This window comes from Mesocricetus auratus, unplaced genomic scaffold, assembly GCF_017639785.1.
Source record: "Mesocricetus auratus isolate SY011 unplaced genomic scaffold, BCM_Maur_2.0 Super-Scaffold_100027, whole genome shotgun sequence".
Classification (NCBI taxonomy): Eukaryota; Metazoa; Chordata; class Mammalia; order Rodentia; family Cricetidae; genus Mesocricetus; species Mesocricetus auratus.
In genome coordinates, this window is record NW_024429208.1 from 16,000,118 (window position 1) to 16,016,539 (window position 16,422).

Below are 16,422 nucleotides of genomic sequence, written 5' to 3' on the forward strand. Positions count from 1 at the left end.
GAATTAACAAAGACCAATGTTGTCTGGAAATTTCATAATGAAACTTAATATTATACACACACACACACACACTTTTTGTTTTTCTCAAAACAGTTTCTCTGTGTAGCCTTGGTTGTCTCAGAACTTGCTCTGTAGGCCAGGTTGGCTTTGAACTCAAGAGGTCTGCCTGCCTTTGCCTCCCAAGAGCTGGGTTTAAAGACATGTGCCACCATGCTCAGCTTAATATATATTTTTGAAAAGCATAATCGCAAAGTAATTTTAAATGTTAGCGGTAAGAGATTCTATATCATGGCAATATCACTTTTGTGGCTAGCTATTTCAACTCAATGTATTTGAGTTGTGTTACTCCTGGAGGGAAGTTACAAAAGAGAGAGAAAGAGGGAGAGAGAAAATTAGATCAGACTGTCTAGAAACAGGAGGACGACCCTGGAAGGAAAACAGAGCTCAGAGTCAGTTGGCGCCCGCCCCACTGCTTTTCCTCCAGCCGCGGTTTCCGCTCCCTTTCGCGCTCTGGTCTCTCAGGCAGCTCCGCCCCACCGTAGCTCGGCTATGATTGGCTCCTTTGAACGTCTACGGGTAACCTGATTGGTGGATCCCGGGCGCTTTATCGCGGTGAGTTTGAAACTGCTGGCACTCGGCCTCTGAGCTCCCGGAGTCGCTGCGTCCGCGCAGTCCGGAACTGCGGAGTGGCCGCCGCGGGAACCAGAGAGGTATGGCGTGAGGAGGGCCGGGTGCGGGCAGGGCCTGCGGGGCCTCCACGTGAGCCCGGGGTACCCCCATGTAGACGGGCAGGGCATCGTGTGACCCCAGGGTCCCCTGTGGACGGGCAGGGCCTCACCGGAGCCCGGGGGTCCTCGTGTGGACCGGCAGGGCCTCACCGGAGCCCGGGGGGTCCCCGTGTGGACGCGCAGGGCCTCACCGGAGCCCGGGGTCCTCTGTGGAGGGGCAGCGCCTCACTAGAGCTCGGAGTCCCTGCGGCGTGCAGGGCCTCACCCGAGCCCCGGGTTCCTGCAGCCCCGCAGGGCCTCCCTGGAGCCCCGGGTGTGGGCTGGGTGCCTAGCTGTGTCCTAGGCCCCGTTGGCTGGCCTCTGCAGAGCTAGGCTGCGCCGCGCCATCTCCCCTCGGAGGCTCTCCTCGGTGGGTCCTGCGGGAGAAACTGCTCCGTGGTCGTTTAAAAGCATGACTGTGAAGGTTCAGAACCAAGGAGGATCGTCCCTTAGTTTTAGTTGTCTGTGCTTGGAGACAGCCACAGACGGTACCCAGGCTAAGAAATGCTGAGAGGTAGAAACACTGATGCTTTAACATCCGTCCTTCTTTAAAAGAACTAGCTGCTACTGAAGTTTCTGGTGTGCGCACCACCATCCCCCGAAAAGTGGGAGGTCTGGGCTGGAGAGATTAGCTCTGGGCAGCTAATGGCACCAGCCCCGGGAGACTGGAAAATGTTGGAGGGAAATGAGCCCATCTTTGAAGACGCCTTAACTCTTGGCTGGATGTACTAAGGGGGCTGAAAAGTTGCAATGTACTATGGTTATATTACGTATGCCTATTGAAGGAAAAGGATTTTTCTAGATGTCCATTGTAATTTCATAAAAGATACGCATAATTGAGTTTTTTTTTGAGCCACTGCCTGTGTGTGTAGACGTGAGAGCTGGGATTCCAGGCTGTGTCACCATACTTCATGGGGTTCATTTTACTTTGGCAAGGAATTTGTCAGGAACAGAATTCAAGAAATGTCAGCTATTATGTGACCTTGGTAAAGATCTGATCCGGGGCGAAGGGCTTTCACGGCAGAAGATACTTAGCTTTTTTCCACCATTCTGTGTGAGGCAAGGATGTTTTTCGTGACACTTTGCAAGTGTGGTTAGAATTTTGTGCATCTGGCCACCCACACATGAGACACCATGACCAAAGGAGGAGAGGGTTTACTTGACTTCCCTTTCCCTGTCACAGCTCATCCTCACAGGAAATCAGGACAGGAATTCAAATAGGGCAGGAACCTGGAGGCAGGGGGTTGAGAGATCATGGAGGAGTGCTAAGGGCAAGCTTTTTTCTAGTGGCTTGCTCAGCCTGCTTATAGAATCCAGGACCATGGGATGCCCAGGGATGGCACCACCCACGATGGTTCCGGCCCTCCCCATCAGTCGAGAACATGCTCTACAAGCTTGTCTGCAGTCCCCATCTTATGGAGGCATTTTCTAAATTGAGGTTCCCTCCTCCCAGATGACTTTAGCTGGTGTCAGCCCAGTACCTTACACAGTTCTACCATGCTTATTGACATTTCCCTTTGAGTGTCTTGAGTGGGGTTGTCTGTGGCTGCTTTTGAAGGCATTCAATTCACTTGAGTGGCTGAGCATTCCTGTTACTCCAGTGAATTGGATGCTTTAAAATGTTTTTTGTAGTAAACAAATGTTATTTCTAGTGGTTGTACTTTAAGGTGGTGCTTCCTTCATTTCCTTGAGACAGTGTTGCAGTTAACTAGGCCACAGGGTGGCCTTGAACTTGCTCTTCTGCTTCAGTGTCCCTTGTGCTAGGACTGCGTGGACTGCATCCTGTGTGATTTCCTTCTCATTCTTAGGATTTTCAGAAAACTAAAACAGTACAAATTTAGTACAGTAGCAGTGTGTCTTGAAATGGTTGGGTAGAATTAGCATGTACTGGCATTAAAATTATCCTTTTTTTTTTTAAACTTTTAGTCCTAGGAATCAAACCTAAAACCTTATGCATTTTTTTATTTTTTATTTTGAGACATAGTGTCACTATGTTGTTCTAGCCTTGAACTTTTAATCCTTCTGTGTCAGCCTCCTCAGCAGCTGGGATGACAGGCCTTCCTTAACAAGGCCTGCTTTATGGATCTCTGTGAGTTCGAGGCCAGCCTGGTCTACAAGAGCTAGTTCCAGGACAGCCTCCAAAAGCCTCGGAGAAACCCTGCCTCAAAAATCAAAAACAAAACAACAACAACAAAAAAAAAACCAAGGCCTGCTTTATTTGTGGAATTCCAAGAGACTAAGTACTATGCTGTATGGAGTATGCAAATGCAATGTCTTGGGAGATGAGAAGGCTTAGAAAGCTACTGCAAGAGTAAATAACCCTGGTAATACCGTTTTGATATAACAATTGTTATTTGTGGGCCATGCAGAAGGCACTGTGGAAAACACTCTTTGTTTTGTTTTTTTTCGAGGCAGGGTTTCTCTGTATTGTTTTGGAGGCTGTTCTGGAACTCGCTTTGTAGACCAGGCTGGCCTCGAACTCACAGAGATCCGCCTGCCTCTGCCTCCCAAGTGCTGGGATTAAAGGCGTGCGTCACCAACGCCCGGCCGGAAAACACTCTTTGTATGCGATATCTTATTGATCAATTAGTGGCATGTAATCACACTATTGTTTTCCCTTGTTTTAGGGTCTATCATAACCTGTTGAGTAACTATGGAAGACTATATCAAAATAGAGAAAATTGGAGAAGGTGAGTAGTTTTAGTATACAGTTTTTAAAGATAATTCAACAGTGCTACTGTGTAACACAAAGACATTGATTGATTGTAATCATTAGTGTATTTGTACTTAGGTGGATTAGTGCACTGTTACAGTTGGTGTTAGTGGTCACTTTGACAGAATCTGGAGTCACCCTGAGCACTCCTGTAGGCAAGACCCTTCTCCCATTGTGGGCACCGTTCCCTGGCTGAGATCCTGGACTGTACGTGGAGAGAGGGAGCCCAGTGCAGGAAGCTTCCCTCTCAGCTGCCTTGTGCTCCTGCTGGACTGTGACCCAGATTCTGAGGCCAAATAAATCCTTCTGTAGGTTGCTATTGTGTGGGTGCTTATCACAGGAACAGTAAGACATGCTTCACTTACAACTCTTGTTCAAAAGAATTTAAATTATTCGGATTCTTCTTTGCTAATGACCATAGGACCTCACACACTACTGAGCTTATCTCACTTCTGGTACTGAGCACACCAGATTCGTGTGTTTCAGAAACACTACTGATAACTTGTATTTGGGGGAGTAGGATAGGGAAGTAGAATTATACTAATTTCACATTACATTTTTAGTCTTATTCAATTAATTCTAAATACCAGATTCCATTATATAAACTGGGTGCAGTAATTGACAAGCTAAGGTGAATGATTTTCTATGGGGTTACCACAGGCAAGAATGACTAAACTTAGTGGCTTTCATGTGTTGTTCAATTCCTTTCTGTAGTATTTTGAACAATGTTTAGGCCCATGTGGCACAAATGAGGAATGAAAATAACCCTTTCCTATTTCTTCTTTTTTTTCTCTCCCTGCAACAGAATTTCCATATTTCTACCTAGGAGTCAAGACGTCATTCTTAGCTCTCCAGGAGCAAACGGTGGAGCTTGTTTCTATGTGGGTTCTGTTGAGGACTTTTCATTTTCATCTCTGTTCAGAGACCCCACTTACCCAGGGGATTAAAACCAAGGCAGGGACTTTAGTAAGCCAGGAGCGGTCCAGGTAGTGTCAGTTGGGAGTCTGGGTTTTCTGTTGCAATGTGACCATCATCTCCACAACTGTCTCCTTCCATGGTAGCCTCCCCTGCCGCCACCCACCTCTCCAGTTGCATTCCTTTGATCCCTTCAGATAGGACTTTGTAAAACCATCCAATGCTGGCTTCACTTTTCAACTTGTTCTATGTAGTTCGGTGACTGTCAGTCTTCCTGATGTTGGGAACCTTTAGTATAGTTCGTCATGTTGTGGTGTCCCCCCCCAGCATAAAGTTGTTTTTGTTGATATTTCATGACTAATTTTGCTACCGTTATGAACTGTAATGTAAAAATACCTGTTTTCTGATAGTCTTAGGTGAAAGGGCAGTTCAATTCCCAAAGGGGTCTGGACCCACATATAAGAACCTCTGCTCTGGTTGAAGGGAAGGGATTTGGCCATTTCCTTTGTGTCAGCCTCCGTATTCCTTTGAGTTGCTCCAGGTTTAGGCTCCACGAAGGCTAGGGCCCGATGTCTCTCACAGGAGCTGCTCAGGTGCTGGAGCACCTTCACCTGCTTTCCTGAACTCTTCTCTAGCCTAGAGGCTTATCTGTTCTACTGTGCCTGGCTGTCTTGGGTTCTGTGTAGTCTGTGCTTAAAAACCGTCTTGTTGAAATCATTTGACATCTCTCCAACCTTGTTTGATACCCCCCAATTATTTAATGATTTAAACTACTTTATCTAAAACATGAATGAATTTCTGAGCATCTACTGGTTATTTCATGAATAGTGTTCAGTGATTAACAAGTAAGGTGGTTATGCTTTGTGTAGCCCTAATCAGATATTCATTGAGAACAGCCAGGAGTTGAGACACTCAAGACAGTTCTGTGTTGTCTAAGTCAATGTTTACTGAGTTCTGCACTTTATTCAAGGAATGTAGTAGTCCACTAGGAGGAAACAAACAGAAAATGCTGTAGGAATTCAGAATTAATCATTTTTTATTGGATTGCTATATACCTTGCTAATTGAGACTGTTCAGTGTCCTCCTGCTAATGGCTTAGTGACTGTGTGCTTCATACAAGCCAGATATCCACCCTATAGGAACCTGTGAGTGCATAGATTTCCCATGACTTCACAGACAGAATGTAGTCCTTTTTATATGGGATATTTTGGTTATTCAGAGTCACCTCGCATTTGATCAAAATAGTAAAGATTTTATTTGAAATAATATCATTAAAATGACTGAATTGTTTAGGAAAACAAACTCCTGTAATTAAAAAAAATGCTAGAACAAAGCTTATGTGAACATTTTAGCTTGTGCTGAGCAAGCTGCTTAATATTCTAAACAGTTGATCATTGGGACAGATTCTTACAGCCAGTAAAAGCAATGGCTGCTCTAATCCTTTGAGTTTTTTACACAGTGTCTAACCTTGCCTCCTCTTCCTAAGTGATAGGATTACAGACATGTACACCATGCTGAAATTTTTGTGTTTTGGGATAGGTTTCACCAAATTGTCCAGGCTTGCATCTGACTTGGAATTTTCCTGCCTTAGCCTTTTGAATAGCTATGATCACAGCTGTGTGTCATCAGGCCTGGTGTTCTAGTCTTTTCTGAAGTCATGAAAAGCTGTTTAACAAAGTTTATATATAGCTAGGGATTTTAGTACCTCTTTAAACTGGACCCTGAGTTTAAAAGATACCTGTAACATCTGGAGAAGTATATACATCACAGGTGAGGTAATTAGTCCATGTTGCTGTGACTGCCACAGCCCACTGTCTTTTCTTACTGCCATTGCTGTTCATGTGACACTCATGTTAGTGTTTTCAACATTCCCAATGGGAGGGAGGCTTCCTACTGTAGCAATAGCAGCTTTATTGGACTTGATAAAAATGTGTGGTATTAGTCTCTACTCTGCTGGCTGAGGACTGTTGACTACATTTTGGGATGTGTAAAAGTAGAGAAAGCATAAGTCCTGAAAGTGTCCAAGAGCCTCCACTTGGTACTGTTTTCCCAGCTTCAGTTTACATAGTGTTTTAATTGCATGCAGGATATTTGACAGGTGAATTTCAACTTGTATACTGGCTCATGAAGGAAGCTTAACTGTGGGAGACTTGGGTGACTCCATGAATTTTAGACCTAAACCATGTGTATGTTAGGTTGTAGTTACCTTCAGTTTCCTTTTGGAAGTAGTGAGAGTTTAAGTGTATGTGAGGTTACCTCCTGTCTGGCCACAGCAGGCACATCTATCATGTGACACCTTTAGGGTTCACTTAAAAATCTTTGTTTCATTTCAGGTACTTATGGTGTGGTGTATAAGGGTAGACACAGGACTACTGGCCAGATAGTGGCCATGAAGAAAATCAGACTTGAAAGTGAGGAAGAAGGAGTACCCAGTACTGCGATCCGGGAAATTTCTCTATTAAAAGAACTTCGCCATCCAAATATAGTCAGGTGTGCTATGTCTGAATTGAAACAATACTCCTCATGCTACTTGAGATCAATTTTAATGTGGACATTTTTATGTTTGCCTAGTTTCTGGGTACAGTGAGATAGAGTCCTGTTTATTTTTGTTGACTGTGATGCTAGGAGGAGATAAAGAGAATAACCTGTTCAAAGACTTCCAGACATGGTGCTGAGAATTAGTGTTGACTGGAGGAACAGGCAACAGGCATGGGAGCTATGGGAGGAAAGAAGCCTTCTGTAAGGAGTTTTGTCATCCCCAGCTTTCAGAGCCCAGGCCCCCAAAAGCCCTTTAGGAAAGTAGCTAGGTTGGAGTGGGGAAAATGTTTTAATTTTTTATTGACTCCTTTGGGCTGGGTCTTTGAGGACATTGTCTAGTGAGTGGCTCATTAGAATTTCTAGTGGTGCTTGGTACTGAACCTAGGGCTTTGGGCATGCTAAGATAATGCTCTACCACTGAGCTGTATCCCAGGCCAGCCTAAGTTTTGGGTTTTGAATTTTATTTTTACGAACATTGGTTGGTGTTTTGCTTGCATATATGTCTGTGTGAGGGTGTCAGATCCTTTGGAACTGGGGTCACAGACAGGTGTGAACTGCCATGTGGGTGCTGGGAATTGAACCTGGGTCCTCCAGAAGAGTATCTAGTGTTCTTAACTGCTGAGCCATATCCAATCCTGGGTTTTGAATTTTTGAGACAGGACTCTAACTCAGACTGACCTGGAATTTACTGCTGTTCTGTAACAACCTCACAAGTGCCTGGACCATAGTTAAATCACCGCACCCAGCCTTCTATAAGTTGTTTTGAGACAGGATTGTACAAAATTACCTAGGTTGGCTTTAAACTCACTCTAACCCAGGCAGCCTTTGAATGTAAAGATTCTCTGTCTTAACCTCCTGGCTTCTGCCTCTGTGTCAGAAGGGGTGACAGGCCTCTCTACCAGTGGCCTAGGTTCTATTACTCTGGGGCTAGGAGCAATTGGGAGCAGCTGTTAAAATTAGGTTATTCTTTAATGTCCATAATTAATTTACTTCAATAAAATTAAGCTGAGGAACAAAGACGAACTGTATGGGAATACATAAATTACAGTCCTGAAAGGCAGGCCTCCCTCAGGTCTGCAGTGTGAAGGTAGTTGATGAGAAGCTTCTGCTAATCGAAGCTCTCAGGAGCAGTTGTACTGGGCAAAGGTTTGAGGCAGAGGTATTGCCGAACTCTCATGCACTGTTTCCTCTTCAGTCTTCAGGATGTGCTCATGCAGGACTCTAGGTTGTATCTAATTTTTGAATTCCTGTCCATGGATCTCAAGAAGTACTTGGATTCTATCCCTCCTGGTCAGTTCATGGATTCTTCACTCGTTAAGGTAAGGGTTTACATATTTATATTAATACTTATGTACTCTGAATGTAGTGCTTATCCTTGTTTTGTGGGTGAATGTTGGAAAATCTGTAAGAATATAGAAGTAGAGAGGGTTTTATTTTCTTTCCACACAGATGAGGTTATTTGCCCATCTTAATGACAGTTCTAGGAAGTGAAAAGTAGTATCTGACATAAGCGCCACACTGTGGACTATGTGTTAAATTGCTGGAGACAAAATGTACTATGGCTGATGCTTGGTGGGAGGACTTTCTCTATGAAAAATATATTTTGGTTAATGTAAACATTGTATTTAAGTTAAATCACAGTTATTACAATTATTTTATTTGATATTTAACATGATATAGAGATAGCCTGTACATATTCACTGATCTTTCTATATTAAGATATTGTTCAGTGATTTCAAAGGTCTTTTTAGTAACAAGAGTTGATAGTTCCTTTTATTGCCTTTTTTTCCCACTTTGATTTGTAGTGGTACCCACCATTGCCAATGTTTTTGTATTGTGTATGTCTTAGGGTTACTGCTGTTGTGATGAAACACCATGACCAAAGCAACTTGGAGAGGAAAGGGTTTATTTTGCCCACAGTTCATCACTGAAGGAAGTCAGGATAAGAACTTAAAACAGGGCAGAAACCTGAAGTCAGGAGCTGATGCAGACACCATGGAGGAGTGCTGCTAACTGGCTTGTTTCTCATGGCTTGCCCAGCCTACTTTCTTACAGAACCAAAGAACCATATATGCTAACTCAGGGATGGCACTACAATGACCAATCATTAATCAGGAAAATACCCTACAGGCTTGCCTACAGCTCGATCTCATGAAGGAATTTTCTCAATTGAAGCTCCTTCTCCAGCCTAGCCTGTGTTGTTGAAATAAAACCACCCAGCACAGTATTCTTAATGATGTTTGGACTTTGCTTTATTGTAACGTATTAGATCATATATATTAGAATAATGCCAATGTTTTTCTGTTCCCCTTCCCCAACTTGTTCTTGTTATTTGTTGCTTTTGTTTGGTTTGTAGCACAAATATTACTTTTGTTTTCAGAACTAGATTGTAAGGTCTGGGGACAACTCAAGAGGGAAAATACTTATGTTGTAAGCATGGGGACTTGAGTTCTGGTTCCCAGCATCTATGAGTCAGGTGTGGTAGTGTGTACTTTTATAATCCCAGAGCCTGAGGTCAGAGGAGAAAGGTGTGTGTCCCAGGAATTTACTGCCTAGCCAGTTTGGCCAAAATGACGAACTCAGGTTTAATGAGATGCTACCTCAAAAACTTAAGACACTTGACTTCCACCTCTGCCCTGATAGCTGCATGGGTGTGTGTGTGTGTCCACACACATGAGAATTAGGTTATGATTGAACTTCAGTATTATCTGTTATACATTTTTCTCATTTCAAACTTAAAGTCAGTCTAATGTCTCCAAAGAGAAGTGTGTGTAAAGTGAGAGAAATGAAAAATCAACTTTATTCAAGAAAAAGCACTTGTTGTGAACGTGTCGAGGAAACTTCTTCATAGGAAGCTAACTTGTGACCTAAAGATAGGGGACCAAAATTTTAAATGCTCACGTGGGTATAGATACATCCTTCTGTACACATATACTATATGTAAACAGGTTTCCTGCCCACAAGTCTATGTTAGTCTAACGGGGCCTGAAAGTTCTTTTGATAGAAACAGTGGTCATTTCATTTCAGAGTCTTGTAGCATGATTAAGTTTCTGGCTTTTTTTTTTCTAGAGTTACCTATACCAAATCCTCCAGGGGATTGTGTTTTGTCACTCACGAAGAGTTCTTCACAGAGACTTGAAACCTCAAAATCTATTAATCGATGACAAAGGAACAATCAAACTGGCTGATTTTGGCCTTGCCAGAGCTTTTGGAATACCGATTAGAGTGTACACACACGAGGTAAGCTGGATTGCTGCCTACAGTCTTTATACCAAGAAAGAAATACCCATCTTGACCTACAGTCTTTATACCAAGAAAGAAATACCCATCTTGAAAAAAGATTCTGCTCTGGTAGTATCAGTTCATTGCTTCTTGTCTCTGCAGTCACTCTTGATTATATGTGAACTATATATTTTTTTACTCTGAAAGTGGAGCTGGAACTTTTGACATCTTTCGTCAGGGGAGATTCCTGAAGAGGCCTTGCAGAAGGGGTTTACTGTAGCTTTTGGAATTCTTTTTTTTTTGGGTTTTTTTTTCGAGACAGGGTTTCTCTGTAGCTTTGGAGGCTGTCCTGGAACTCACTTTGTATACCAGGCTGGCCTTGAACTCACAGAGATCCGCTTGCCTCTGCCTCCCGAGTGCTGGGATTAAAGGCGTGCGCCACCAACCCCCGACGAATTCTTACTTCTTTATATCAATCTTTCCCAGAGCTGTGGTTCCTCTTGATTGGACCCTGCTATGGTCATTCAGATCAACTAAAAAGCAGGTTTTGCTGTCTGAGGTCTATATTGTTCTGATAGATTTAGGAGCCAGTAACTGTAGTTGAGGGAAGGAGTGCTAGGGATTGAGCTCCAGTCCTTACTGAGCTGCCCCCATGGTCCGTCATCAAGCTTTGTTGGTATTCTGTTGATGCTTGGCATTTCATTTGGTTGTTTTGTTTTCCTCTGTAGTGGGCCTTGAACCTAGGGCTTCACACATATCAGGCAAGTGTTCTACACCTGAACTGTGTTTTTACCTCTTTCTTATTTTGGAAAAGGTCTTACTAAATTGCCCTGCCTGATCTTGAAGTCACTGGGCCAGATAGGCTTTGTACTTTCCGGGAGCTGGGATTGTAGTCTGCATCGTCAGACTAGGTTCTGCTGGTGTTTGTGAAAGGGCATTGACTTGTAAATTGCAAGAACATTTGGGGAGTTATGAACCTGGAGTCCATAGCATCAGGCGAACTCTTGTCTATTTTCCTCGTTTCTTTTGGTTTTTGAGGGAGGGCTTCTTGTAGCCCTGGCTGGCCTCAAATCCTCTGGGTAGCTGTTGATGATGCCTGCCTCTGCCTCTTGGGTGCGGAGGTCATGAATGTTCAGGCAAGTTCTCCACTGACTGCCTTCTCAACCCTACCTTATTCCTTTTATTTTACACAGTTCCATGCATTTTCTTTGATGGCTGGAACTGTTGTTGACCCCATTAGCGTTCTTAGAGGTCATAGCATCACTATTTTGATGAATATACTACTAAGATTGATTAGTTCTAAATCATTAATCAATTGGGGTTTTTTTTGTCATGCATGTCTTATGAATGTTAATTTTGACTGCCCCTGTTAACATATAAATAAAACCTGCACTTGTACAGTACTATTCCTAAACCGTGTATTATTTATTAGTTCTTTTTCTGTCTTAAGTTTTTTTGGGGACATAATCAGGTGGTAACTATTTTGTTGTTTGGTTTCCAGACTATAGGGTTTCACTATGTAGCTCTGGCTAGCCTTGAACTCCTTTTGTAGACCAGGCTGGCCTTGAACTCACAAAGATCTGCCTGCCTCTGCCTTCAGAGTGCTGGGATTAGAGGTGTATGCCACTAAACCTAGCCAGACTGTAGCTACTTTGATCTTTCTTCTTTAATGATTTGAAAAGCAGGAAGTTTATTGTATATATTTAATTGACCTAAGCTCTTGGTGAGGCCTGCACAGCTTTCTGAAAGACAGACCAGTGAAGCAGCTGTGTCTATGTTGTGTTCTGTCTTGTACCAGGTAGTGACACTGTGGTACCGATCTCCAGAAGTGTTGCTGGGATCAGCTCGTTACTCCACCCCTGTTGACATCTGGAGTATAGGCACCATATTTGCAGAGCTGGCTACTAAGAAGCCACTTTTCCATGGCGATTCAGAGATTGACCAGCTCTTCAGGATTTTCAGGTAATTGCATTTTATGCCTAAGCTATTAAAAGCTTGTAAGGTTAAATAATAAAGGCACTGTGTATGTGATAGCATATTGCTTCTTCCAGAGCTCTGGGGACTCCTAACAATGAAGTGTGGCCAGAAGTAGAGTCTCTGCAGGACTACAAGAACACGTTTCCCAAGTGGAAGCCAGGGAGCCTCGCATCCCATGTTAAGAACCTGGATGAAAACGGCTTGGATTTGCTCTCAGTAAGCCCACTGTGCTTTATGGTTTGCGTGTTACACTTGCACGTTCATAGTGACAGGACATCCTCAGTCCTGGAGTTAGATGTGGCTGGTGTTAGGTGCCTGTAGTGACAGCTGCCTTTTGAGCTAGGAAGTGCTGGTGGTCCTGAGTAATCTTCTGTGGTAGACTTTCTCACTTCTTCTGTAGGCTGCAGTAGATACACTGTAGCAGGGGCCAGGGCTCACACTCACACACCATTTTAATTGAGAGTGTGTTGCTGAATCAGAATGACTCCTTTCTGGCTGTTTTGTGTGTTTATCATACTGTACTCGGTTGATAACTACTTGATAATTAGAGTTATTCGGGCTTTTTATAGCGTAAATGCCATTTCTCAGGACTGGCCTAAGAAAGACTCGGAAAGACTACTGTAACATTTTTTTCTGTTACATTGCTGCACCCAGTTAGTTATTTTCCTTAAATAATGATGCAAAGAACAAAATTACTGTTGAAGGTCTATTTTAGGGAATTTGTTGTAGGTAGAGCGGTATTTAAATATTAATTCATAGTAGGAATCAGATCCGTGCTCCACTTGGTCTTTTAGCTCTGTTACAGTCTATGAATTGTGCCGCAGATTTATCCAGGTTCCAGCCTTTACACATTTTGCTTATTAGTATTGTTGGTTAACTTAGAAATATTTCTATATCCTGGGCCCAACCTGCTGGTCATGCCTAAGTTCCTAGCTCCTGTTTGTTTAATGGTTTTGGGGGGTCATGGATGGGAGGTAGGGTTTCCATGGGGGTTGACCGTGGACTCTGCTGGGCTATATATCCTTAGCTCTCAAGTCTTTGAACATAAAAATTTAACTTCACTTAACAAAAGCCAATTCTGTACACCGATTTTCTCAGTTGAGCTGTCACCCTGAGCTAGCTAATTCTTGCTGTGGTCCTGTCAGTTGTTGGACATTGTGCAGTGTCATTGTCCTCTGCACTCTATCAGAAGACTGTTGTGCTACAGTCAGCAATGTCTGTGTCCTTAGCAGGCTCCCGAGAAGCAAGATTTCCCACAGGTGGAAACTAGATTACTGGTTGGACTTGGCTTCAGATTTCAGTTTATTTTTCCCCACGTTTACGGATGTGGGCAAGTTTCTTAATGTCCTGAAGAGATGTGTCTTAATCTGGGGAGTAGAGCATATCTCTCCCTTTTGCTGTGAGGATTAACTGACATGTTCTCAAAGCCTTCATACAATTCTGAATGAATACATGAGTTTAATTGGTAACTAGTTAGCAAGTGTCTGTAGGGCCTGAAGGTGTAGCCCCCGCCAGTGTCATGCCCAGCATACATGACGCCTTGGGATTGATCTGTGGCGCCTGCTTATAATCACACCATTTGGGAGGTAGAAGCAGGAGTATCAGGAGTTTCAAGGTCATCCTTCACTACACTGTAGTTGAAGGCCCTGTTGGTCGGGGTAGGATGGGCTTTTAGTCTGTTATTGATTTAATTTTCTCTGATGATAATATGTATGAAAAAATTAAGATCAAATATTTCCTCTGGAGTATATAAATTGGTTTACTGTAAATAATTCATCTATTGTAGCTGTGTTTATAAAAACACATTGTGGTGTTTTCCTTTGGTTTGGGCAAGTGTTCTTTGGACACTTATCATGAAACACAATAGTTGATTACTACCTTTTCAGGAATGTTGTAAATAACAGATGAACATGTAATTGTCAAGGTAGATATAATTAGGTAATCTGTAAATTTATGTTTTGGTTTTAAAGCTGTCTGAGTGCTTATCTTATAATTTATGACAGAAGCTACCTGTTAATAATCATATAATTTATGACAGAGATCTGTGAGTTGAGCATCTTGGAGGTGTAAGAAGGCCAGCTTGGTAGTGAGCTGGTGAAGTTAAGTTCCCCCTAAGCAGGCACTCACTGAGATTACAAACATGAAACATGACTCAGTGCTGGAAGCAGCTATGGCTTATGGGATTTTTAAAGGGCTCATCTTCTAAGTTTATTTTTTCTTTTTCTCTCCAGAAAATGCTAGTCTATGATCCTGCCAAACGAATCTCTGGCAAAATGGCCCTGAAGCACCCATACTTTGATGACTTGGACAATCAGATTAAGAAGATGTAGCTTTCTGTGGAGTCCCTGCTTGCTGTGGCAGGGCCAGATAGTGGCATTTACTGTTGGCTCTCCTCCTGTCTTGTATATTTTTCTGTGAAGTCCCTGCTTGCTGTGGCAGGGCCAGATACTGGCGTTTCCCGTTGGCTCTCTTCCTATCTTGTATATTTTTCTTCTGTTTGTTTGTAAACCATCACCTGGACTTTTCTTAATTTCATACATATAACTTAATTAACATGTAAATATTATTCCATATGAATTTAAATATAATAATTCTGTATATGTGTAGATCTCACTGGTGGCTGTTTGTTACTGTAACAGAAGTAGAAGTGTTGCTGCAAGGAACTGTGGCGACTCAAAGCAGCTATTCCTGCAGCTGGGACCATGCAATTTAGGAGCTGAGTTCAGCTCTCATGGTGCTTTGGAGTACCTTCGTCCTCTGGGTACTTAAGTTTTCCTGTCAGTTTCTGGCTGCGTGTAAACTACCATCTACCTTGTGAGCGCGTTTCTCAACTTGTGTTTAAGCATCAGTAAGAAGACCCAAGATCTGAGCGATCTATAGGACTTTTAGTAACGTAAAACCAACATGTAAGTGTACCAAAATGGGCCAGGTTTTACAGCTAGAGACCAAGGGCTGTCCAGAGAGGAAGGAAAGTTTCAGAAATTTATGAAGACTCACTATTTTTAGGGTTGTGAAAGCTGTTTGTCCAGTTGGACTCCTGTGCCGTGGTCAGAGGTAGGTTAGAGGAGTTTCCAAGTCTAACTGGAAAACTGCTTAAACTTCTTTGACAGTGTTGTTTATTAGCAGTGTCTAAAAATGTCCTTGTCCAAATATTTAGGTGAGACTACTCACTTTGGGAATTAAATTATGTTGCTTAGTGTAATTCTTAGAAGCAGCCTGATCTGTCTGCTAGTAGTCAAAAGAAATGTCTGGAACTACTGATCTTCAGAATGAAAGGCTGAAATGTTTGGAGTATCTTGAAAAGACTGAGCTCTGACTTGTTCCTTCAGCCAGCTCAGTTTACGATAGCTCAGACTCAGCCCCCCCCCACGCACTGAAGTCAGGGAAGTTCCTACAGCATAATGCTCTATTTGTAGATTTCTGTCTCACTTGGAGGGATCAAGTTCACTAGACTAGTCTCCAATCCTTCCAGTTTTCAGAAACTCCCTCGTGTTTAGAAAACTCTAGTGCTGGAGGCCAGCCTAGAGGTTTCTAACTCTATTGCTGCCAATTTCTTCTCATAGAACCCAACCTAGGCAGATCAGTAGTAAGTGGTTGGTGAATGCTGCTTGCTGCAGAAACCTGTGGTGATATAAACTGGGCACATGGCTAGAGAGCCTTGGGGTGGGGGTTGGTCATAGACCCTGGTTCCTAAAGTTTTACTTTAAAACCCAGCCTCTTAATATCTTACTTAGGGGCATGAGTTGGGGATTTGGTGCCCCTCACCCCCCCCCCCCACAGGTTTGTTTATACTTAATTTGAATTGGGTTTCTGACATTTAATCGTGATCAGTGCAACACATTTAAATGACTTAAAAACTTCCAATTTGAAGCACACCTGAAGTTAGATTATACTTTAACTTGCATTGCTTCTGTTGTAGCTTCAAGTACTACTGTCCTTAATTTACCTTTCAGAGGACCTACAGATGTTAAAGTGTCCATGTGTAAAAGTAAATAAAATACAGTCTTCTGGAGACAGTCCTTGGAATGATCTCAGCCGTGTTCTCTGCTGTGGAAGAGACTGGGTAACAAAAGCAGTTGTAGTGGTTTTGTTAGCTATCACTACTTTGTATTTGGAAGGAACCTCAGTGAGTGAGAGTGGCATGCTATTTCCAGACAGTTGATAGACTAAAATACTGCAGAGACCACGAGAATGAGCGTATTGTGTAGTGTTCTTTATGATAGAGGTTTCATGCCCAGCAGCACAGCCTTTGGCCCCTCATGAGGTAGCACATGTCTGTATGAGCAAGAC

At 42.9% G+C, this 16,422-nt stretch overlaps 1 protein-coding gene across 2 annotated transcripts; it reads left to right on the forward strand.

Annotated features, from left to right (window-relative positions):
* The first annotated feature begins 567 nt into the window (after nucleotides 1–567).
* On the forward strand, nucleotides 568–16,144 carry Cdk1 (cyclin dependent kinase 1). Of its 2 annotated transcripts, XM_040732376.1 has the most exons (9): nucleotides 644–710; nucleotides 3,395–3,457; nucleotides 4,286–4,361; nucleotides 6,729–6,885; nucleotides 8,129–8,252; nucleotides 10,003–10,173; nucleotides 11,954–12,117; nucleotides 12,207–12,348; nucleotides 14,364–16,144. In XM_040732376.1, exons 4-9 carry the CDS (start codon nucleotides 6,785–6,787, stop codon nucleotides 14,460–14,462), a joined length of 801 nt encoding a protein of 266 aa, XP_040588310.1. In that variant the 5' UTR covers nucleotides 644–710; nucleotides 3,395–3,457; nucleotides 4,286–4,361; nucleotides 6,729–6,784; the 3' UTR covers nucleotides 14,463–16,144. The 2 variants fall into 2 exon arrangements, with proteins under 2 accessions (XP_005070852.1, XP_040588310.1); XM_005070795.4 differs by lacking the exon at nucleotides 4,286–4,361 and having other exon boundaries at nucleotides 568–710.
* Nucleotides 16,145–16,422: the final 278 nt, after the last annotated feature.

Excerpts from the sequence above, each read along its gene's own strand:
- Cdk1 (XM_005070795.4), top strand. The coding sequence starts at position 3,421 with ATGGAAGACTATATCAAAATAGAGAAAATTGGAGAAG. Across the intron at positions 6,886-8,128 it reads CGCCATCCAAATATAGTCAG|TCTTCAGGATGTGCTCATGC; the intron begins GTGTGCTATGTC and ends TTTCCTCTTCAG. Across the intron at positions 10,174-11,953 it reads TTAGAGTGTACACACACGAG|GTAGTGACACTGTGGTACCG; the intron begins GTAAGCTGGATT and ends GTCTTGTACCAG.